This window comes from Lepisma saccharinum, chromosome 28, assembly GCF_977018435.1.
Source record: "Lepisma saccharinum chromosome 28, izLepSacc3.1, whole genome shotgun sequence".
NCBI lineage: Eukaryota > Metazoa > Arthropoda > Insecta > Zygentoma > Lepismatidae > Lepisma > Lepisma saccharinum.
The window spans coordinates 1,615,531-1,641,737 of NC_139256.1; the positions used below are offsets into that span (position 1 = coordinate 1,615,531).

Consider the following 26,207-nt stretch of genomic DNA (forward strand, 5'->3'; position numbering starts at 1 on the left):
TCTGTTGGAAAGATATTTGAACTGACATTCAGAAAGTTGCTCTTTAAAAGTAACTGAAATATAGTAACAGTTACTTGCTTCAAGAAATAACAGAGTTACAGTTACATTTACTCATTTTATAAAAGTAGCTCAGTTACAGTTACTGGTACTTGAAAATTAATTCCTAGTTACGTCTTGCCAAAAAAATGCACAATGATCATTAATTGTAATAAAAATATATGAAAACTTTAATTTGTTTTCTCTGTGTTTCTGGTACGTAATACAGGTCTTCATATGTCTATATTGTTACAACAAATAAAATCACTGAAGTTATTGAGTGTAATTAGAAATGACGGATTGCAGCAAAGTGTGATATTCTAAATTTACCATGCAATGCTAAATACCATAATTGACATGGCCAATTCCACAAAAAACCTTTCAGCACAGCATCCAGAGACATAGTTGGAAACAGATTTGCAAGTTGGCTTTCTCGTGGTTACATAGTTTCAAGTAAACAATTTGAGTGTTGTAAAGTAACTGTTGATAAAGTTGCTTCTGTTGCAAAAGAAAGTAAGACTTACTTTTAAAAGTAGCTAGCTACAGCTAGAATGCCTCAAAAAGTAACTTTTACTTGTAACTGTGTTAAGAGTAACTCATCACTTCCAAACACTATTTGGAAGGAGGGAAACTGAGACTGAATATTCAGTAGTAAACAGAGGATATGATATATAATTTTGATTCCAATGGAATATCGTCATCACCCTATGCCGTTTCCTGCCTCTGGCAGGGTCAGCATAGAAGTCAAGCCTCTCCATTTTCTTCTGGTCTTCCACCACTCACTCTTTCCACAGTGTTCCAATGTTATCCTCTTCTCCTAACATTCTCATCTATCTGCTCTTTCCACTAACATCTTGGTGTCCCCCTTGGCCTTACTCCCACTCCTTGTGCAATGTGAGCTCTTACTGGTAGTACTTCTGCACCCATCCTCTTTTTGTGTACAAACCACTTCAATTTTGCCTGGGGGGCCTCCCCAATGGCGCAGTGGTAGCGTCGTCGCCTTGTAATCAAGGGGTCCCGGGTTTGATACCAGTGGAGGCATATAGTGGTTCAGATCCCACTTTAAACTGTAGGCCCAGTCCCGATTAGCCTTACTATGTATAAAATGGACTTAAAACACAAACTCAATCAATTAATTGTGCCTGATCTATCCTGTCCTGAAGCCTCACCAACCCCACTGTCTGTCAGATCTCCTCATTCCTTATTCCATCCTTTGTAGTCTTCCCCAAAATATTCCTCACCCAGGGCTTCCCCGATGGCATAGTGGTAATGTCTTCACCTTGTAATCAAGGTGTCCTGAGTTTGATACCCAGTGGAGGCACATAGTTGTTTGGATTCCACTTTAAACTGTAGGTTCAGTCCTGATTAGCCTTTCTATGCACCAAATCAATCAATCAAACTAATACACTCCTTAAACATTTCATCACTACTGCCTGCATATATCTCTGTCATTGTCCAAGTCTCTGCTCCATAAGTAATTATTGGAATATAGTATGTGTTATATATATTTCCTTCTTGCATTTCATAGGTACATCCCTGTTCCAATAGAATATACGGAGGGCAAAAATTCAGCAAAATAAGCATGTCTGAAACACTGGGTGTGCCTGTGTAATAAATCAATAAGAATAAAATAATTATTTCTGCAATATAATTGTCTTACTATTTCAGCTATGGCAGTAATTTATATTGAAGTCTTAATTATGGCTGTCATCACATTATTTGCCAATATTTGTCTTCTACTTGGCACTATACAGGTAAGCTGTTTAGGTATGTCCTAACAATTTTTAACTATCTCTCGGGCATTTTTGATCCAAAAGTTTTTTTTCCAGAAATAAAAAATAAGTCAAAATCAAAATATTAGATGTTTGTTGTAGTACTGCTATTATAGCTGAGGAATAACAAAATGAAATCAATGTATTACTTGCTAACATATTACTCATTATGTATTTTGCAGTAGTAACAGATAATAAAAATTTACATTTCACAAGTACTATTGTTACATTGCATTACTTTCATTTTAAAACGGAGGATTTATTTGTCAGTTAAAAATTGCCTCCTGAAAGAGTGCAGCAGGAAACAGTGACAAAGATTAAATGGAAGGTGAGAGAATAACTTCAGCAACATATGCATTTGTGCATATGTGTGTGTGTGCTCAATGCTTAAAGATTACCCACAATCAGTTGCTACATAAGTGCCGAAGTCTCAGCATGTCACTGGATGCATTAAATGGCTAATTACTAATTTGAGTTCTAGGACGTCATTCTTTTAGAGATGAAGTTTTAATTTCACAATTTTGTAATATTACAATTATTTCATGATTCAATAAATATAGAATATTTAAATATTTGCTGTGTACCGATCTGATAAACATCTGCAGCCACATAATTATTTCTACTAGTTTTCACTACAATATACCATATAATATTTTTTTTCAAATTATATTAATCATAAATGTTTCATACACTTAAAGCTAAAGCAAAAAGAATTGGAATCAGCAAAATACAAATTTCCACGCCCGGAATTGATCTAAAAACCTTTGTCTTGTAAAAAAACGAATTTCTCACAAGATATGTTGGTTTATCAATTGTATTTGTACAGTGGCATGCCCAAGGGGGGGATTATTCCTAAAAAGAGAACATCAAATGCAGGAAGAGATGGCAAAATGAGGGCTGACTTCTAAAAATGTATACCTAACCCCCTCCTTTCAAAAATTCTGGGCAGGCCACTGTATTTGTACTTTCTATTGTTTTCAGGGTTCAAGTAGGAATCAAAATTTACTAACTTATACTTGCTTTACTAATTGTGTAAAAATAGTGGCAGAAACCATTAAATCTATACATCTGTAGTGTTGAAGTGTGACCTTACATTCCAGATTAGAATACATGCATTTCTATCAGCAAATCAGAAATTTTAAACCTCTTGATGTGTTAAATTGTAAAGATTGATTGATTTGGTGTTTTAAGTCCACTTTGTGCAAAGTAAGGCTAATCAGGACTGGACCTACAGTTTAAAGTGGGATCCAAACCACTATGTGCCTCCACAGGGTATCAAATTAAATTGTAAAGAAGTTTAGTAGTTACAAACCATAAATAAACTGACATATCAAGATATAAAGATTTCAAGATTTCACTTTGGAGTCTTTTTTGAACATGGATAATGCAAAACTTTCATCTACGTTTATGGGGTTAGATCACATGACCCCACTTTACATCATCAAATTATATGTATTTTGGGTAAACTTGCAGATGACTCAACCTTCTATAATTCTAATAACCTTGATGCCCAGTAGGATGATCTTCTGTCGGTTTTTGTTGCATATTGAGCAACAAATTTTTAAGATGTGTTTTTCATTGTACAGGGAACTTGAATCAATTACATTTTAGTCATGGGCGTCCGGAAGGGGGGGCAAGGGGGCGCCGTGGACCCCCTGGAAAATAAAAGTCAACCAAAAAATATGTATTTCACACACACAATTTCATTTTAGCCACAATAATATGTGTTAATTATTGCATGAACACCATAAAATCAAATTTAAGCAATGTTTTTTAAGGAACAACACTATTTTTGGGGAAAATTTGCCTTCGTTTGCCCCCCCCTGGAAAAAAAATACCTTCCTTGCTCCTCCCTGGAAAAAATCCTGCGGACGTCCATGATTTTAGCTATGTTGTCCACACACATTTATGAAAATTTCTTGAGTATGAGAGTATGAAATCTATCTATGGGCCCATTCCGAAAGTCGCACCAGTTTAATGCGTTAAACGAGTTAAACAGGCCATCCCATAAGTGCTCTCGTATGTTTCGTGAGGTTCGTTATGCTGTCCCAAAAGTCCCTTTCCGTGCGTTCCATTCAAGAATGAGATTCACCAAATACATGGGCCAGGAGGCTGGTTTGTTCGGTGAGAATCGCCTGCTGCTTGCAGACAATGCATGTGCATGATGGCTTCAAACTGCACTAGTTCGGAAAATGTATTGTAATTTTAAGAGAGAGCAATATGAAGGAACATGCACAAGACAAGTTTGCCTTCACTGTTCTTAGAATGTGATTAAAATGAGTAAGTGTCCACAGTAGAGTTTGTTTCTTCCAGAAGAAACATGCCTTCCACTGGACGCCATACGGAAACTTTCTCTAAACAAAACGCTGCACCTGTACTTTCATCTAGTGTGTCCCATAAGTCTGTAAAATAACTGATTTCACCATATTCACGAACCCAGTTATCTTCGTTGAATTCATTCGTTTCATTACTTTTGGAACGCACCCAAGGTATTGTGTGTGTGTGTGTGTGTGTGTGCATTTGTGTGTGTGTGTGTGTGTTTGCCTATGTGCAGGGTGTCCCTAAAGGTACTTTACAACTTTGATATCATACAGGAAAACTTGTAATTGACATAAAGTAAGACACCATGTTCCATTTGATTTACCAACACTTGAAGTTTTATTGTGTACTAGACCACTTGAACATGCGCACCTCTGGTGGTTCATACAACATCTAATCAAAGTAGTAACTCTGTTCATTCCGTCTCTAGCATATATTGTCTACTGTGCAAATGGCAGCTCCTCTAATGGCCTTCAAATCATCAAGATCAATGACAGGACTGCTATACCTTGTGTCTTTGACATAGCCCCACAAAAATAAGTCCTGGTGTGTAATGGGATCTAGAAGGTCAAGCAATTGGACCATCTCTTCCAATCCAAGTTGCTGGAAATGTCCTGTTCAGGACATCTTTCATGTCTAAGGCCCAATGTGGTGGTGCACGATATTCAATACCTGACAAAAAACTTTAGGCATTGGTGAATCACCTACAACAAAGTATATTCCTCTATGTAATTTACAAGTTGTGCTGTGTGACTTCAAAGTTGTGAAGTACCTTTTGGGACACGTTGTGCATACACAAGTTTAACTGTTCCATTTCTTTATTTGAGATTGATATTTCAAAAATCCAATCAAATACACATGCACACTACATTATTTGAAGATTTATATATGCTGCAGTGAAGGCTCTCTTTTTCAGAGGAAGTGTATTTACCTACTACCATGGCTTTTTTGGCACTGCATTAAAGTACTTATCATATTTACTTCTGGCATTTTGGTAGCAGTAACAAGTAATGTTGAAATAAAATCAGAAGAAGGAGTTGCAACTATAATTGTGTTATATCTGATTGCAGGTATGAATATTAAAATACATTTATTAAATATAAACAAACATACGTATTTTTCGAAGTAAGAAAGTATTTTGAGACTGAATGAAAAATTGCACTTCTATGAGAGTAAGTAAGAAAATTATCTCACTTTTGTCATACCTTTCTTTAGATTGGCCACACTGCCTTCAGTGCTGGCTTGCTGAAAGGTGGTACTCTTGTGGTTGCGGAGCCAAGATTTTATCTTAATTGCTCCATTTTTCTTTCTTTTGTTACAGAGTAAACATGGAAGGTCTTCTTAGTTTTCTCCAAGGAAGAACAGAGTTCAGTGACCCGATTTCTCTGTGTGATGGTGTGTCAGGGGTTGAAATTCATCACAAGCTTTCAGACAATATGGGGACAGCGCTCAGCCACATAGAAGTGTGTATGAGTGGATTGAGAGTTTTAGAAATGGCCGGACAAGTGTGAAGTACTAAGCAGGAGTGGAACGCCCATCAAACTTCATCACTGATGGGAAGAATCAACAACTTTGAGAGATGATTCTGATGAACCGACAGGTGACCATCAATGAGGTTGCATATTCTCTGCAAATTAGTCATGGTTCTACATAGAAAATCATCCAAAAAGTCTGTGCAACATGGGTGCCAAGAGAGCTTACTGAAGCACATAAGCACAATCATGTATTATATAAAAAAAATTACTGTAAACACTTACTCGACCACTACAATGATGAAGGAAAAGTGCTTTTGGAGACGATTGTCACAGGACATTAAACCAGGGTCCATCACTTTGAGTCAGAATCCAATAGAACAGATCTCTCTTCTTCCTTGGTGCAAACTACCAGCAGAGCAGCCATGTTTACTCTGTAACAACAGAAGGAAAAATGAAGACATTAAAATCAAATCTTGAACATATAACCACAAAAGTATCACCTTTTAGCATGTGCTCACTGAAGCAGTGCAGCCAACCTAAAGATCGCCATGACAAAAGTGCAGATATATTTTTGACTTCCCCTGGTACATGATGGTAATCCAATTTAATATGTAATTGTTGTGTAAAGCATGTGAAAGTGCCCCTGAACCTCAAATTTTAAATGCAATTCTATAACTTTATGTGAACAATCTAAATTTGTCATTAGGATAAAAATTCAAGTGTTATACACAATTAAATTAGAAAGGGAAGATATTTTACATGTTATTCGTTTATTTTACCTTTTGTTTTACTTGTGCTTTCTATTGTGTCCCACCCGTGTCACCAATAAACAATTGATTTCTTATTTAACTATCACATTTCCCTCTTAATTTCACTGGAATATTCAAAGTCTAGTTACCTTCTCCCTTTGTCTTAAATAATTTATTTTTCATAATTTGACAATTCACCGAACTAACTAACTCTCTAGCCTTCTTGAACCCGAAGGTTCATGGCTTCAGCAACACAGGCCTTCCATCTGTCCCTATACAGAGCAAGATCTATATACTCTATTCCATCCCTACCAATTTCATTTAGGTCTATCTCAACATTATCCATCCATCTTCGTCTAGGTCTTCCTACTGGTCTCTTACCATCAGGTTTCCCAACAAGAATCCTGTAGACTCTTCTTTCCTCTCCCATTCGTGCCACATGGCCTGCCCACCTAAGTCTTCTTAATTTAATCATTCTAATAATATCTGGGCCTCCCCGATGGTGCTGTGGTTGCGTTGTCTCCTTGTAATCAAGGGCTCCCATGTTCGATACCTGGTGGAGGCATATAGTGGTTCGGATCCCACTTTAATATAATAATTATCCTTACTGTGCATAAAGTGGACTTAAAATACCAAATCATTCAATCAATCAACCTAATAACATCTGTGAATGAATACAAATTATGTAGTTCTAAATTATGTAACCCTCTCCACTCACCTGTCTCCTCGTCCCTTTTAGGTCCAAATATTTTCCTAAGGATCTTATTTTCAAATAATCTTAATTTATGTTCCTCTTTCAATGTAAGGGACCAAGTTTCACATCCATATAATACTACTGGCAAAATTACTGTTTTGTATATTTTAACTTTTAGTTTCTTAGATATTAAAAGAGAAGACAAAAGTTTATGAAGAGATAAGTAACATGCATTTCCTGAATTAAGCCTGCTTTTTATTTCCTCTCTAATATAATTTTCATTTTTTTAGTATTACTCCTAAGCAGGGGTGCCCACAGGAGGGTTTCATGACGTGCCTGCTTCATGGAAACTTTTGGGGGGACAACATTTCATGCCAAGTCTATATATATTCACACAAAAATGGGGGGATCGTTTCATGTGATCGACTTGTTATTGATTTTTAGATTTGATTATTATGTATAGTTTATCTACCTACCAGGGGCCTTCCGGATGGCGCAGTGGTAGCATCGTTGCCTTGTAATCAAGGAGTCCCAGGTTTGATATCTGGTGGAGGCACATAGTGGTTCGGATTCCACTTTAAACTGTAGGTCCAGTCCCGATTAGCCTTACTGTGCATTAAGTGGACTTAAAACAGCAAATCAATGAATCATTATCTACCTACTTGTGGCTGAGCACGGTGATAGGATTGAAATGAAACACCACCTCTTATGCCTTTAGAATATGTTTTGATGGAAGGGAGGGTGACGTGCTATTCACATTAATACAATGTTAGTCGAGCAGACAAACTGTGAAAAAAAGGTTCAGTACACTAACAATGGTAGTGAGCCTAGCCGTTTTGTACGTTTTATGTTACCAAACATGAAAGTGAGCCTAAAGTATCTAAAGTAAACATATATTGCTTAAATATGTCTATTATACAGTGGCGCAACCACAGGGGGCATTGCCCCCCCTCCCAACCATGGACGGACGTCAATTATAGGGGGCAAGGGGGGCAAACACTCAGGGCCAAGAGCACCTGCAAGGGGGGGGGGGGGCACAGAAGAGCAATTACCCTTTCGATTTCAAATTTTATGCAAATAAAAATACATTTGTAAAATTTTCCTACTCGCTTCACTCGTAATGTCTGCTTTTCTCATTTTCGTCATGTTCAGAGCTGTAGCTAGGGGAGGGGGAGTCGGCCATGGGCGCCGGATGATCTAAATGAAAAAAGTTGTAAACGAGATAATGCCATGGTGCTCCGTGATAGTATTTGCACCTCATTAGGTGCAAATAGGTGGAGGCAAACTTTGATGGCCAAGGGCACATGCAGGGGGGGCACAGAGGAGCAATTATACACTTTAATTTCAAATTTCTTGCAAATATAAATACATTTATAAATTTTCCTTGCTCGCTTTGCTCGCAGTTTCCTTTTCTCATTTTCACCAAGTTCAGAGCTGTAGCTAGGGGTGGCGGGAGTCGGCCATTTGCGCTGGATGATCTAAATGAAAAAAAGTTCTAAAGAGAAAATGCCATGGCGTCCAGTGAAATTAATTGCACCCTATTAAATCAACATTGTTTTCAATTGCAAAAATTGGATCTAGAAATTTTCTTGCTTAGCTTTTCTCGCAATATGCTTGTTTTCTTTAATGTAACATATTTAAATAACATGTGTTGTACATTTGTATTGAATAAGTTTTGAGTATGTACACAATTTAGTGTTAGCTTGTTGCATATGTATTTTCCATTTTATGTCACTCCATGTTGCATGTGTGAAACATATGTTGTACATGGAAGTTAAACATGTATCTTCAGAATGCATTTATCATACATTTTCTGCCATTCAAAAATTCAGTTTGTGTGCTTGTTTTCCATTATTAGCTAATGTGAAATTGACTGTATTGGAAAAATTCCAAACAAATGTTTTAGCACAGACTTCTACCCCCCCCCCCCCTTCTGCGTAATTTATGAGGATAATAACGTCTTTCATGCTACTACTACTAGTAGTAGTAGAGAAAAAGGTTTAATATGGGCCCCCCTTTTAATGTTGTCATTTTCGGAGGAAAAAAATTAATATATCAAGCACCTGCCTTTAAAATGCATATCTATGAAATATATACTTAAATACAATAGCATGCTAAAGTATAGAAGGTCTCCATTTTTTAGAAAAAAAAATTCAATCTTGTCACTAAAGTTCACAAGTTTGAGATCTGGCCTGAGTATGGTGTTCTTTATAAGTGCCACTTCATCAATTTCATCTAACCATACTCATCCTCATCCTTGCGATTATGCAAAAGTAGCAGAGAAAATATGCCAAATAAAAAAAAATTGGCGAAGAAAATCGCTGTAGTTTTCCATTAATTTCTACATCCCATTCCCTCTTGAATATTCAAGGGGCCCATTGGCATGACGAAACTCATGAAGTGGCCCAGGGCAGACCACTCAGGTGGAGCTATCATTTGCTGCTCTTACAGTGGCTGGATCAGTGAATGCAAAACATCATAATTTTAGCGTATGGGGTGGTAAACTAATACGATTATCTTGAATTGCAGTTTTCACTGTAATGTGTTTGCATTTTCACCATAGAAAGTACCATTGAGGCTGTAGAGTGGTACGAGTTTCAATGAGAATGGAAATTGCCTTGTTACCACATGCTTCAACATCAAAAAGGGCATTTAGTGTTATTGCAAACGTATACTGATAATTAGAGCAAAGTAAAAAGTGTACACATGCACGTACGCACACACACACACACACACACATCAAGAAATCAACACCACCATTCATACGCAAGAAAATTAACTAACTAACTAACTCCCTAGCCTTCTTAAACCTGAAGGTTCATGGCTGCAGCAACACAGGCCTTCCATCTTTCCCTATCTTGAGCAAGTTAACGCAAGAAAATTAGAATCAATGAAATAACAATAATAATATTTTCACATTTCACCTAGTGTAACGGTCTGCTTCAGTGGTACAACATAGTAAGCTACCAGAAATACAAATCTTAGAGGCTGAAATCAAAATAATGTTAATATTCGCAGAACCCATACAAAATTGCTAAGTTGGAAATGGCGGAAGGTATTTTGCTACGTTGTTCACAGCACCTCAATTTCACTTGATGCAAAACTGGACCCAAATAAACATTGTAGCAAGGACTAAAGAGTGTATAAGCAAAGATACATACGATTGCTTGTAAGAAGGGAGTGGTAAGCCAAGCTTCGTATTCTTAAATAATTCACCTGAGAAATAAATGCTACGTGGAATTTTCAAGGTAGCACACACGTAAATAAACAGTGTTAGGATTATCAATATTAATGCCTTCACCAGTAACTACACATGTTTTATATATGCCCGCACTTGTTGGTTGATATGACAAGGTCAAATTATTGTACACGTACTTCAATTTGTAACAATTTGACAACTTTATTCAATTATATCTTTCTTCAACAATAACAATTCTATTACTCGTAGATTCACTCCTCCTTTAATAACTTTCGATACAACAATAAGGTGCAACAAAAATGCGACACAATTATTTTGCATAATCTCGTGTTTTGCACATTTTTACAAATTTAACAATCAACATAGTTTTACGTGGTTGCACAAGAAAAGTGTAACTTGCAAAAAAATTTTAAAAAATTAAAAAAGTTTAATCACGTAATGTGTCAGTTTGCATAGAATCAAATACAATTTTGTCCAGCAAAATCGGTTTTAATTATCTAGTGTTCAACAATTCAAATCCATAACTTATAACTCGTGACCATTCTTGTACCTTGGCTTTCATTGCATTACTCTTATCTTGTAATAAGACTAACAAAGGGGAACAATGTTAATTAGATGCTCATTCAAAGATAAGGTTAAGGTAAATTTTACTTTAATTTATTCCGCGGTACTCAAGCAAGAACGAGATATCGAAAAATCACCACGGTTGCGATTTGCCAAAAGTGACTTCTTGCGATGATTTGCACTTTTTACTAATTTCCATTTCATAGCAACAGTTTTACCACCTGACAGAATCTACTCGTGATAACTAATGCTTATTTCTCGTCTAATTAACAATTATGTGTTCGTAATTTTTCCATTTAACGAGATTCCAAAACTACATAGAATTTTACTAGCAAGTTACTTTTTTTAAAATAAGCATTCGTGAATACACATGAGCAATTTCATTGGGGAGTTCGTTTAACTACGTCTCGCAAAAATGACTTTAGTTGGACGCATCTTACTCAACTGTAGAAAAGGTTCATGGGGAGTATCACTTGCACTACGTCACTCGTTCCAACACTGGGAACTCAGGAAGATCGGATTACAACTAAATACTGTGGGCACACTTTAGAAATGTACTTTCATACCTTTTTAGAAGTTCAACACGACGTTCACTGGTATTTGGATAGCATTCAGTGCTCCTTCCTTCCGTACTTCAAAACTCGTAGCTTGCCAAGAATATTTGACCAATTTCTCGTGTTTCGCCTATTCGTACATCAGGATTTTTACACCATCGTGAGGAAATTGGGGAGCTACAAGTGAGTAACAAAACCTGGTCACGGATATCTCCTATAATCTCTAGGTAGGGAGGGAGACTGGCAGTCGGGAGATATGCCTAGGCCCTTCAAGAGCTGTCGAGCCTCGGATTATTATTATTAAATAAGATAAAAATTAATAGCTTTGTTATAACTGATTAGTATTGTTTAAGTAATGCTTGCTTTTTTTCTCTTTTTCAACCAAATACCATAGCTTTGAGCATAATCTGCATATTTATAGTATGCAAGTACTATAGACAAGTCAAGAAGATATCCTGTGAAGTGGGTCCTGACTAGATGCAACTATAATTACTGTGAAGAAAGAACACTTTATACTGAAGGACCTGGAATAAATATTCTAGTGGACATTTAATGTGATCTGATTAGTCCTTCTCTAAACTACTGGAAGAAAACCATCAATATGATTTCATGAAAATAAATTAAATAAATTTTTGTATCTGCAAACAGAAATAGGATAACTAGATGTTCTCTTTCGTTTAACATGTCCTCCATTTTATTTTTATGTCTCACATCAAGGAAGAATTTGAAAGCACTGTAAATATTTTCAGCATCAATTAATTTGTATTAAGAAAATACTACATTTATCAGTTGGAGAAACAGAGTATCACAGATAAATGATTTATCTTCTGAGGGAGACTCTACTACAGGTATAGTAGATACTCCACTAAATTTTTTTCATATATACTGAAAAATGTTTAGTACTGGTTCAGTGTGTTTCAAAGATTTTATCTGTTAAAATTTGTGTAATTTGTTTAATTTTGATGAATACTGACAGTTTGGGGAAAATCTGTTTGATAGCACATGTAATATTTTTATTAATTTCGGGGGAATTATGCACTCAATGATTCATCTATAACTTCACAATTTTTTTATGTGGAAATGTGAAGATTTCACGCAACTTCTTAATATTTCCTGAGAATATTAATTATTTACTGTAAATGAAGGTGTCATGCATTTTGGGACTGTGTATCCCACTTTTTGTAACAAAATTTTAAACGAAGTTGTTTTTACTCGTGGGTGTTTATGCAAATACAAGTAATGCCATCTATCTATTTAATCCATCTTTCTAACATGAGACATGTGTCAAGAGTGTATTCAAGACCTGAAAACAGAGAAAATGTTGCTGTAGGGTCATTCCGTGTCATATTACACAGGCCATGTCACTACCCAACATGGATCTCCTTGAAATTTTGTATACTTGTAGCCTTGACCTAAGTAAGAAACCTTATAGTCTTACAGCTACAGACGGTCAAAATTTTCAGGATTTGCTCATATACTCATGTGTTGCTCCTGATTCTTTGTTGCCGGAGTGTAACACATTAATAAAAAAAATGTTAGTTGACATTTCAATATACAGGATGTACACAAAGTGCCTGACACATTTGAATTATTAACGAAACAGAAACTAATGAAGATACAAATAAAATGATGGCAATGATAGATAGATAAACTCAATTTTTTGGTCTGTGTCTTCTATTTGTGTTTCCTTTGTCATATAGAGAATGTCAAGACGAAAATCGAGTCCTCATTTTCCTCTACTTTCCATATAATATTAACTGCGAAATCCATCCTTTTAAACATTATCGCCTATTTTTTGCAGAAATTTGCAGAAACTGAATCTCATAAGCATAGTGCCATAATCTTTTCCATAGAATCTTCTGATCTGTCGAAACAAGCATATCCAAACCCCTTGCCCCTGTTCTCACGGATCTCCTAGGACTGCATACGAATGCTTGTCAGACACGTTCAACACCTTAATTGCTTGTGCTGGGACATCCTAAACGCTTCTTATCGAAGACACTCCCTGTTAGAAAAAACCTGTTTCTTCCATGAAGGCTGTTGTTTCTAGAAGGAGGATCTTTCTAGTAATGTGTTCTGAAGCTTCTCTGCTTTAGTGTCACCGATTTTGTTTCCAGAAACCAGCACACAGTTTGAGCTTTCTTCTGTGGAGTCAATTACAGTAAAAGTTCTTTGGTAGACCTGTCTATGGACAAACTTGCGATCTGCAAAGAAACCTTTTTGAGTTTTTCTATCGATTAAGACCAATACTTCTCTTGTACCTACATCTAGGCTGATATTATTTAACACTGAAATGTGTCTCACACTTTGTGTACACCCTGTATCATTGGGTGAATTGACATGAAATGATTCTATAGACAAATACTGCAAATAATTATAAAATAATGCAGCCAAAGAAAAGGAAGTGAAGTAGGGAAAGCAATGATAGTGGAAGTCAAGTAAGTTTGGGCAACATTCCTTACAAGGTAAATAACAAGATGTCACCAATAAAGCCAAAGTAACCACAACCATTGGGCCAACTGTAGTTTTTAAGTGGGCAAGTTTGGGTTTACGTTTGTTGGCAAACTGAATTTTGGTCTTGTGTTGGGCTAGTGGTTCTTGTCAACGTTTGACCAACCATGGAAAACTGAGTCAAAATCAGTTTTAAAAAGTACTTTCTTGTGTTAAAACAACTTCCAAGAGTATGCTGTAAATTCTAGAATGTAAAATAAGTGAAATGTTTCTTTCGAATATTTCAGCCACAGTGCATACTGGAAATATAATATTTTTCTAAATGAAAGTAGAAGCAATACTTAACTTGCAGTCATTCACCAGTCCTTTGTCACCCGCCATGAAAGATGTGATGGAAATTGCTTATTGTTTATAGGAATTGTAGGTTTCCTGGCGATGTGATTAAGACAGGAGTTCTTGAGTTACCAGCCAGGTTGAATCCACTTTAGCTGCCAATGTTTCGAGGCCATACATTGTTCTCATCTTCAGGGAATGTGTCATTCCTTGAAGATGAGAGCAAAGTATGTGTTTGAAACGTCGGAAATTAACGCCGATTTAACCTGTCTGATAACCTGAGAATACCGGTTTAAATGCCTGTTTAGCTGTAGCAGAACAATAACATTTTTACATGTATTCTTGTGAAGGTGGTAAAACAATGCTATGTGCAGACTAAAAGCCATGCAAGATGGAAAACTAAGTATACCCTGGAAAGTTATTTGTGCTACCACTTGAAGGTACCATGAAAACAATGATACTATATGAATGAGAAAGTGCAGTATTTTTTTTTATCTTTACACAAATAATTTGTTCTATAGTTTAAATTTGGGCTCACAATGAATTTTATAAATCATGGGCTTAGCGACAATCTATATTTTTTTTGTAGAGGAATTTTTAGCCTGTGAAAGAAAATCCATAATTATTATTATTTGTTTATAGCATGTCATGCTTCGTCATTACATGGATTATGGATTATAACTACATTGTGCGAAACGAAATTATTTTTCACATTACATTACACAAATTAAATGTTTTTTTCTAAAATAAAATGCAAGATTATGTGGCTTGTCATGTTACTGCCCTTATACGAGTATAATGTACTAGCTGAATGGTTTGGTGGAACAATGGGACAAGCCGGATTCTTTATAATTTTCAGAAAAATGATTTTATATCATAGTGCTGTTTGATATTTGTCAGTGTTATCCATACATAAGTGTAATATTATCTCTTTTCTACTAAATGAAAGTGTACGATCCAATGATTAAAAGTAAACAAAATGTAGGAAGACTGCAAATTAAAGTATTGAACCAATGATCATGTATTCACGTTTTGGACAAACATTCTACATAACTATGAAACAATCCATTGAATAAAGGTAGGCATAAGTTACAAATTCAAGTATTGAACAAAATAACATGCATTCACGTCTTGTCCAAACTAAACACTTTACATAACTGCAAAACGATCCATTGAATAAAAAAGGACATTATTTTAGGAAAAATACACACTGAAGCATTCGAAGAACAGATGTTGCCTTTTCTTTATGCAAAAGGGATACATTTTTAGAAATTGATATCCACATTGCTTTCATTATGACTTTCATCATCTGGGGCTGTTCCATTGATATAGTTGGTGTAGATGGGTGAAATTAACGGTAAGAAATTTTTGACATCTGCAAGTTTCCTTCTGTTGATCTTAAGAGGATGAGCCAATGTGATGCCATCACTGGCTCTGGCCCACATACACCAACTTTTGCCATGAATATACATTTTGCAAATGGCGTGATATTGTTATGTTGGCTGCATCACCCCACCCCTCTTATCTCCCTAGCTACTTTTAAATAGCGCCGTTGCTGAGGTGAAGATAACAATTTTGTTATCTGGAAATCGTTAATTTTCGATTTCATACGACGATCTGTGGATTATTGAGATGGACCATAAGAGATGCCGTCAGATCTTCACGGTGAAAACTAAGAATAAATTGTCATCATTTTAAAGGTAATGAATGGTAATAGCAGTGCCTCCACCCACCTGACACCTAAAATTACCCTAGGAGGCACTTTATCCAGCCTTTGTGAATCTAACTCCTTGAAAGACAACTTTAGCGCCAATTAAGGGGAAATTTAGCTCTTTTATGCACATCACGTTTGGCAACACTGCCAGGATGGCCGTAGGAAGCAAGGAGAAATGCATTTAGCTCATTGGACTATTTTTTCATTCGTTATCTCTGGAATATCAAACATCCAATGACGTAGAGTAGTACATGGATGGAAAAAGGACACGTTGACGAAAAGTTGTACTCCCATTTGATTAGCAGTAACTTAAAGTTGAAGTTGATATCCCATAAGGAATACATGGGATTCTATAAATACTTATTGATCATATTTTTCAAACATAGTGTTTAGCTTAATAATCAACTTAAAAAAACTGCTTCCTCATCCAACATGGAGATAAATTCATACTCTCTTGTATAGTGAAGGGCTTTTTTAGTATCAGTGCCCATTCCAACAATATTGAAATAAATACGCAATTGGTGAGAAATTGTCCCTCTTCTCTTTAGTGGCATGTGATATTTTGGTTTCAGTTTGTCCAATGTCATAATGGCTGGTCAACCAACTCTCATGAACTGCACCTCTTTGAAGTCTTCATTAATTACATATTTGATGAAAAACCAGTGACGTGCACTGAGGAGTAGCTAGTCTAGCAGAGATATATCAATCAATCTCACATCTCGAATTATATTCAAATCACAATATTTATTGTCTTGTTAAAGCCACCACAGCTCATACGCAACACTTTCTTTTCCACGTGCTTCTCGTCCATCGGTGTTCTCCGCGGGCAAAGCTGGCTGGATACCCTAGCTCGCTCTTCTTCCGCCAGACCAGTTTTCAGGTAGAAACGGCCAGCCCAAGGAAAAGGAAGATTTCTACCTCTACCTCTCTTGTCCCCTCGCCCCCCGCTGCAATGGTTGAAAGCCCAGGCTTTCAGGTCCTCCAGTCTATCTCCTATAGGACAGATAGGGGATTGGTTTCTCATAGATTTTTTGTAAATCCTGTAAAGAACTCAGGGTAAAATTTTCTGCAGTACTTATGTTCTCTGTATTTTACACGTTGTACAATATGTGCGTATGTATAATATGGGATGTAGTTTTATTATTTATGAAATGGGAACGTGTTATGTGCAGACAATGATGTTATGCTTTCTTTCTTTTTTCTTTTACAAATATGGAATATATAATGATTAAATTACAAATATATGCTCAGGCTCTATCTGACTCTCGTTTTAGTAGTGTTTTATTTAAATATACTACTCTTGGTCTCTAACAGTCATAAATACGGATGTATTTATTTGGGCAAGAGAACGCGTGTTCATATTGTTGTTGGTTTGGTTTATTTTACTTCGCGTTTCTGCCACATTTGGTTATCGCGAAAATGAGGATTGAGTGATAATATGATGAAATTGGTTAAAGGACCTCATATGAACAATCCAGGCCAGGATTCGAACCCGTGATGAGTGCGCATTCTTGTCCTATGTGTTGCAGTGAATAATGAAATAATTTGGAATAAAAAATGTATCTCAGAACTCAAAAAGTCAAATGAATATCATTGAAGAAACTACAAAAAAGTGTGTTGTGTTTTGTTACCTGTCACCAAATCAACCAAGCGTGGGGGACTGGTTATCATAGCACGCTACGACACCAGGATTTCCGGGTTCGAACCCCGACCCAGGCATGGGCGTTCCCTGTGCTCGTCCCTTCCTCAATTTCATCGTATCTTCGCAATTAACCAAATGTGACAAAAAAGTGACACTAAGTAACAAAAATGAAATCAAATCATTGATTGATTGCTCAAATTGGTTTATTTTATTTCGCTTTTCCGCCACCTTTGGTACAACAAAATAGATGAAGGAACACACACAAAGAACACAAATGGCCAATCCGAGATTCGAACCCAGGATCTCTGGCTTAGAGTCAAATCAAATAGTTTTTTACTTTCGAATGTAGGTGGGGGTTACGTGTACTTTTTTCTGGTACTCATTCATAATTTTGCAATCTTTTCCTGTTATTGACATTCTTCCTTTTTTACGAATACAGGCCCTAAAGGGAGGAGGGGTGTGACCCACACCAACCCCCCCCCCCTTGAGCATGCCACTGACTGCTACCCCAAGTGTCGACATCACCGCACGTCACTGTGAAAAACTGATGAATTTTCGACAGTAAACTTGAAAGCTACTGCTGATGGAAACTCAACTGGAAGTCCACACTTTGTTTTCTTGGCCTTTTTCACATTTTGCAACGGAGTGCCAACATTTAAAATATCCTGTTGGGCCATACGTATTATACGAAATGTTTTTTTTTCTCATTAGCTTTCGCAATAATGTCCATCTCATACCGGGGTGATAAATCTGTTGATACTTTCTGTGACACTTTTCAATCAGAGCGATATCCCTGTCAGAAGGCAAATTCATGTATCCAGATATGCGAAAGTAATGAATCACCTGCTTTAAACGTTTTTTCCCTGATAAGGTGGAACCAAAGGACCATCACAGCCCAGTTCTTCTTTTGACTGAGACAATTGTTACTGAACACACTCCACTCCACTTCAGGATTTGTGGCTAGGAACTTCATTATAGCACTGCTCATCATTACCTTTGCAACCTGTCTTCTCTCCTCACTCAAACACGTAACCTTGTCCACTTCCACAATCGATCACATTAAAGTTATATAACCAAAACTTTGGACAATAAAAGACAAGGACAGTTATGAGCTTTGATACTGGCAAAGACTTGCAAATTAAAACTAATTACATGTTCATTTGGGTCTTTCTTCTCAGACTCAATTTGGAGGAGGTACTGCGTAGAATCTTTGCTTCATCATATTTTCCCTCCAATTGCAGAGCTTCTATTTTTACCTTTGATTTATCACACATCTTTCAATTGTTTGATTTTGGAAACTTAAGACCCATATTAAATACTGTGCAAAATATTCGCCAATATGTATCTTTGTTTACTTGATCATTAATCTTATTTTTCGTGCACCATGGTAAATAAAACTCTTCATATAGGCAGGATATTGATAAATCGCAATCAAGAAATAGTTTTCCTTCCTTAACAGACCAACTGTAATGATTCTGGTATTTGGGTATGCTATTTATGTGATCTCTGATTGCAAGCGACTTCCATCTATTCTGTTATGTCTATTATTATGCTTCCCCTATTAGTTGTTCCCCACTTGCAACCTGAGCAACAAGAACATTGATGTAATCCTTTGAATTCTGTAGACCGTGAATACTCATGAATTCAGTTTTACATATTTAATTTTACTGTATACTGAGCAGGGAAACTCCTTGAAGAAACTTGTTTCTTTGGAATATGATCTTCTCTTTGGGTGTATTTTAATGCATCCAAACAAGCAAGCATTCTGTAGGTCAAAGGATCAAAGATCTCAAACTCCAGTAAAGATTTCTTCTTCCTTACCTGCTACTTTGGATCTTCACATTTCTGTCCATGCACATGCAGGACCAAGAACACAGTTGGCTACTCTTTTAAAAAAAATCACTGTCATATTCACGTCCTTCATTTCTTCATCTTTTCCTCTTGCTTTTCTTGTGTGAAGAGGAACTCTTTTTTCTCCATCGGTGGTGTGGGTTCTTTGAGGAGTACATGTAGATTTTGTCTCTTCAACGCAGTTTCAACTATTTGCCTTAATCTAAATATATTTTGTTATGTGATTCAAAATAGTTTTTTGTGAATTTTTGCTAAAGTTCATTACTTATGATTGCGTTCCTCACATAGAAATGAAGTTCATTCAGATCCTGAATGAAACAAGTAAAGACAAGAGTATGACAAACCACATTTGAAAATAATGTAGGCTATATCAACATTTACAAAACTGAATTGTTTTTTTTCTCAGCCCACAATCAGTCCTTTTTTTTTTTACCAAAATATCTGATTAACTTCAGACAAAGAAGTGATCTATTACATGCAGTAAATAATTTCGCCTGAAATTTTTTGCATTCAGATATTTTTAGAAATTATGGACACAAAAATATTACAAGCCACATATTACTAAATTATTTACTTACTTGGCTTAATGAATCACTTGACGGTCAGTAGTCAATGTCTTCATGACAATTATCTGCAACTAAACTGGAACAGTCACATGAATTACTCAGTGAGCTATCAAAATTAAAAATTTCTTTGCTCCTTACTGCATGACATATTCTTATCAGACAGTGGCTTGTCATGTTCTTCAGACAAAACGACCAGAAAATCAGTTGGGCAATAATATGACTGAGTGCATGGTGCTACTATCTGTTACAAATTTAAGGAAAAAAAGAGGAGCAGCAGTTAGATACTGTATTAACGCTCCACTTGGACAAAAAAAGAAACCATTTTGTCAAAAGTGTGGCTTCTTGACCCAAGCCCTCCAATTACAGTTTCAGCACCTTTTTTGTAGGAAAAGTAATGATAATAATAAATATATAAATAAGAATAAATCATTCTTGTATGCAGTATTATATTTAAAACAATATTACATTTACAACACCAGAAATTAGTGTATTGTGATGGATTTTGTTTCCTACTCTTCACACAAATGGCATGTGTGAAATATGAAATTACACTGACATGTTGCAACAGAGTTTCTCATAAGAGCACATAAGCACCTGCACAAGTCCACATGTTCCACATGTGGATATTTTCCAAAATGGCTGCCAGGCAGTATGATCGTCATGATTAAAAAGAAAATCAAAGTGCTGGAATGCTGGTCTTTCAGGAGCTGGTGTATCTTTGAACCAATGAATTGAGAGAAAGAGAGAGAGAGAGATCTGTTGCCTAAAACATAAGCAGCTGCAGAAGTCCACATGTTACACATGTGGCTACCAGGCAGTGTGTTCTTCATGATTTAAAAAAAAACACTGAAAGTGATGGACTGTTGGTATTTCAGGAGCTGGCGTATCTGTGAACAGATGAACTCTCTCTGCCTAATATTCTCTGTACTTAGCTCTGGGAACTTTTCGCACAAGTATGGAAACACTGGTTCATTCTTGTTCTGTGCTTCTACAAATTGTAATATTGGTAGCAGAACTTTAATGAAATCGACTAGCAACTATAACACACAATTTTAATGCCAGGCACAAAAGCTTGTAGATGAGGTCATTCCTTGTGCTAGCAGTGAACACCCCTAGCAAAGCCATCCCATTCACATATAAAGCAACTGTATTTGGCCCATCCACCCTCGAGAACAACTACCATCACACTGACTTCCAAATCAAATAAATTAACCATTCCTATTTGTTATAGTTTATGCTGCTGACAATCATATGACTTTCTTCATCTTGGGTTGCGTTTGCAAACTGGAATGGAAGGTATTATATTCCCATTATGTAATAGCACAGCTTTTGGACTTATCTTGAGAGAGTTTCAAAAAGCCTCCATTGCTCTAGTGCACTGCAAACTCGATGACTGCATCAAACCTTCAATATTTATACAGAAAGTCCTATCATTTTTAGTGCGGAAAAAATACCATGTATCAGCTGGAAGATTTCATTGCTGCATTTAAGAAGTTCAAGAAATACTTCATCTTTACACTTTCAAAGTTCCAGGTTTATCGTAAGCTCACTAAGTTCACATTGAGTGGTTGTGAGGAAATAGTTAGGTGATTAGGATCATCTGAAATGGAAGGATGAGGTGCAACGTTCAAAGTTTCACAGCGTTCAGTATCACTCCTTCTTAAATATTAGCTCGAGGACTGGGAAAGGCAAATCAACTCCATGGCATATGATATATTCGGATGTTCAAAACTCCATTTCTTCTTCTTGGTGAGTCCTTTCTTCAAGGAAGGAACCATGCTGAATGATTAGTCTGTTCACACCAAACAAAAGGCACAGCAAAACTTTCTTTCCATTCACCCATGCACTGAGAGTAAAGCAACATGTCAATGCAATTCACATGTGCAGTCCATTCGCTGTGTTGACCACTACCCTACCAAATTGCATCAAATATACTGCAATTGAGTAAAGGTAAAATACTACATTTTCTGTATCTTACAACTTAATATGGATTAAAATTACATAAGACATTTCATTTTATGCATTTGGTACACAGATTAACGTTTTGTGGCATTATACCAATTACTAAACATCAAAGGCATTCTGTGCACAGCATATGCAGATTTTTCTTTTATATTTCACTGTATAACATCATGACAACAAGAGCCAATCATCGAATTCAGCACCTCAACATCTATAAAGATAAGCTGTTTTGGTTTCTGTAAAAATAAACTTATTTACCAGTGTTATTTCTGATTACACACTAGACTCAAAGGACAAACATGAAAATGAAAATGATAATGTTTTCAACATGCACAGAAATATTCATTCCTCAAGCACAATTTAAATATTTTACAAATTTTCATCCAACCAATGTATAAAAATATAATATATATGTATGGTTTACATTACTTCACAGCAACTCTCTTACATCAAGAGTTTACAAATGTCATGTCACATTCTCTTCCATTAACATGTTACCATACTGTATCTATTCATTGGCAATTTATATATTCCATCAAGCAACACCAAACGTAAATATTTCACACGTTTACGACAATCAGTAAGTCCATGCAGCTACAACTTGAAAATTCGAAATAATTCCTCAAATTTACAATAACACATTGTAAAGTTATATTCAAGGTTGATGTAAATACGAGTAATATGAAATTATTCGAAACAGAAGAACTAACAAGACATATACAGGCTACATATATTCACACGTACATTTAGAATATATTTCAGCATCAAACGAGAAAATGTTTGCAGATACTTTATGAGTTTATACTGTGAATTTATATACACTAAAAATAACAAAATATATATACATGCAAGTATGCCATACGAGACTTACAAATATGCACTAAAATATCCAAAATATAAAATGAACATGAAAAGTAACTCTTATGTTATAACATGCAACAAATACATATGTTTCACATTTTCAACAGTAAATTTTCTAGGTTCGTCTGTAGACACCAGTCTCTTGACAGACATGACGTGATCTATTCCCAATCAGACAATATGTTCACCTTCATTGACACTCCCCACCTCTTAGCAGACAAGAAACACTTACTAACGAACTCGCCCTTGAAATACAATGTGTCAAATGCTTTAAGTTTAATTTAAATAATGTTATCCTGTCCATTCCTCTCTCTTCTGCCTGTACATTTTTAATTCTAACATTATTATTTGAGGTCAGTTTCATACAGTTTCATAAGTATTTGAACTCAATTTGCACTCTTTTTAGTCATCTTGGTGATCGAGAAAAATCACACGACTAAATAACAATTAACAAAAATGATCAACTAAAGGATTATATATATAGGTATATACATACACACACACATACATATGAAAATCCTGGGAGAATTGCCCCACCTAAAAAACAAATGACTTAAAAAACTGTATATTTTTAGTCTACTGGTATGGTCATCCAAATTTAGTCTTGTTTGAGTAGTAGCAACTTTAAAATGATCGGCACCATAATGTTTCCCTTGTATTTCCAATGCTCTCTCAAGTAATTTATTTTGTTGCAGATGGTTACCTAAATCTCCGTAGGCTGTTCCTAAGTTTGCTAGAGTAGTAGCAATTACTCTCTCAAGTAATTTATTTTGTTCCATAGGGCACCTATTGATAAGTAGGCGTTACTTAGATGCACAATAGTAGCAAATTCAAGATGATCGGCACCCTAATGTTTTTCTTCTATTTCCAATGGTCTCTCCAGTAATTTCTTTTGTTCCATGGGATCACCTAAGGATGAGTAGGCATTACATATATTCGCAAGAGTAGTAGCAACTTTAACACGTTCGCTACCAAGCGTCTCACATATGAGACGCAGCGATCTTGCAAAATAGACTCGGCTTCTCACCGTAGTCTATTTCAGGGGTTTGAAATAAATATGGTGGGCTGTGGGAATGTCCGTCGCATATATGCGACGCTTGGTCTATGAATCAAAAAATATTTGCAGTTGGCATACTGCTTCTTTTTTTCAGGCTGATTGTAGCAACATTGTCGTTTTAGCTAAGACATTCAGTAGTTGTTTTTTTTGCTACGTGCTTAACCCAAAAAGTTTGTAGAGCTGTGTTTATATGTTCTCTGTTCTCATCGATGTAATTGTTGTACGAACAACTTACATGGTACACCTGCAATACCTGTAAAGATGACAAGGGACAAGAAGTTGGAGTTTGCACTGGAACTTGTTTTCAATATCCCTGCACAATGAGGGACTGAACTGAGAGAAATCTGCAAGGTGTTTAGTTTTTTTCTATTTAGATTTTCTACAAAGAAAAACACTTTTAATTTTTGTTGCAGATGGTCACCAAAAGATGAGTAGGCGTTACTTAGATGCGCAAGAGAAGTAGCAAATTGAAAATGATAGGGGCCGAAATGTTATCTTTTATTTCCTATGCTCTTTCAAATAATTTCTTTTGTTCCGTAGGGTCACCTAACGATGACTAGGCATTACTAAAATTCACCATAATGTTTTCTGTTATTTCCAATGCTCTCTCAAGTAATTTCTTTTGTTCCATAGGGTCAAATAACGATGAGTAGGCGTTACTTAGATGCAAAAGAGTAATAGCAACTTCAACATGATCAGAACCATAATATCTTTCATGTATTTCCAATGCTCTTTCAAGTAATTTCTTTTGTTCCATAGGGTCACCTAACGATGAGTAGGTGCTACTTAGTTTCACAAGAGTACTAGCAACTTTAAAATGATCCGCACCATAATGCTTCTCTTCTATAGCCAATGCCCTCTCAAGAAATCTCTTCTCTTGCAGATGGTTACCTAAAGATGAGTAGGCGTTACTTAGATGCACAAGAGTAGTAGCAACTTTAAAATGATCGGCACCATAATGTTTTTCTTGCATTTCCAATGCTATCTCAAGTAATTTCTTTTGTTTCATATGGTCACCTAACGATGAGTAGGCGTTACTTAAGATCACAAAAGTAGGAGCAACATTAAAATGATCGACACCGTAATTCTTCTCTACTATAGCCAATGCCCTCCCAAGTAATGTCTTTTGTTGCAGCTGGTCACCTAAAGATGAGTAGGCATTACTTAGATGCACAAGAGTAATAGCAACTACAATATGATCGGCACCGTAATGCTTTTCTTCTATAGCCAATGCTCTCTCAATTAATCTCTTTTGTTGCACATGGTCACCTAAAGTTGAGTAGGCCTTACTTAGATGCACAAGAGTAGTAACAACTTCTAAATGATCAGCACCGTAATGTCTCTCTTGTATTTCCAATGCTCTCTCAAGTAATCTCTTTTGTTGCAGATGGTCACCTAAAGATGAGTAGGCGTCACTTAGATTCACAAGAGCATTAGCAACTTTAAAATGATCGGCACCGTAATGCCTCTCTTCTATAGCCAATGCTCTCTCAAGTAATATCTTTTGTTGCAGATGGTCACCTAACGATGAGTAGGTGTTACTTAGATGCTCAAGAGTTATAGCAACTTCAATATGATCGGCACCGTAATATTTCTCTTGTATTTCCAATGCTCTCTCAAGTAATCTCTTTTGTTGCAGATGGTCACCTAACGATGAGTAGGCGTCACTTAGATTCACAAGAGCATTAGCAACTTTAAAATTATCGGCACCGTAATGCTTCTCTTGTATTTCCAATGCTCTCTCAAGTAATCTCCTTTGTTGCTGATGGTTACCTAAAGATGAGTAGGCGTTACTTAGGTTCACAAGAGTAGTAGCAACTTTAAAATGATCGGCACCGTAATTTTTTTCTGTTATTTCCAATGCTCTCTCAAGTAATTTCTCTTCTTGCAGATGGTCACCTAGCTCTCCATAGACTCTTCCTAAGGTCGCAAGAGTAGGAACAACGTCCAAATGATCGGCACCATAATGTTTCTCCTTTATTTCCAATGCTCTCTCAAGTAATCTCTTTTGTTGCAGATGGTCACCTAAAGATGAGTAGGCATTACTTAGATGCACAAGAGTAATAGCAACTTCAATATGATCAGCACCGTAATGCTTTTCTTCTATTTCCAATGCCCTCTCAAGTATATTCTTTTGTACCAGATGGTCACCTAAATATCCGTAAGCTAGTGCTAAGTATGCAAAGGTAGTTGCAACTTCAAAATGATCGACACCGTAATGTTTCTCTTGTATTTCCAATACTCTCTCAAGTAATCTCTTTTGTTGCAGATGATCACCTAAAGATGAGTAGGCGTCACTTAGATTCACAAGAGCATTAGCAACTTTAAAATGATCGGCACCGTAATGCCTCTCTTCTATAGCCAATGCTCTCTCAAGTAATATCTTTTGTTGCAGATGGTCACCTAAA

At 36.2% G+C, this 26,207-nt stretch overlaps 1 protein-coding gene across 3 annotated transcripts in view; it reads left to right on the plus strand.

Annotated features, from left to right (window-relative positions):
* The window catches only part of LOC145980594 (uncharacterized), a 163,608-nt gene extending 148,457 nt beyond the window's left edge, over positions 1-15,151 (plus strand). For 2 of the 3 annotated variants that reach the window (XM_083113630.1, XM_083113631.1), the window contains 3 exons: positions 1,705-1,790; positions 5,044-5,197; positions 11,757-15,151. In XM_083113630.1, the coding sequence (XP_082969756.1) occupies positions 1,705-1,790; positions 5,044-5,197; positions 11,757-11,839 (323 nt within the window). In that variant the 3' untranslated portion in view covers positions 11,840-15,151. The remainder of the gene's footprint in view (positions 1-1,704; positions 1,791-5,043; positions 5,198-11,756) is intronic. The other variant, XM_083113632.1, reaches the window with a different exon arrangement.
* Positions 15,152-26,207: the final 11,056 nt, after the last annotated feature.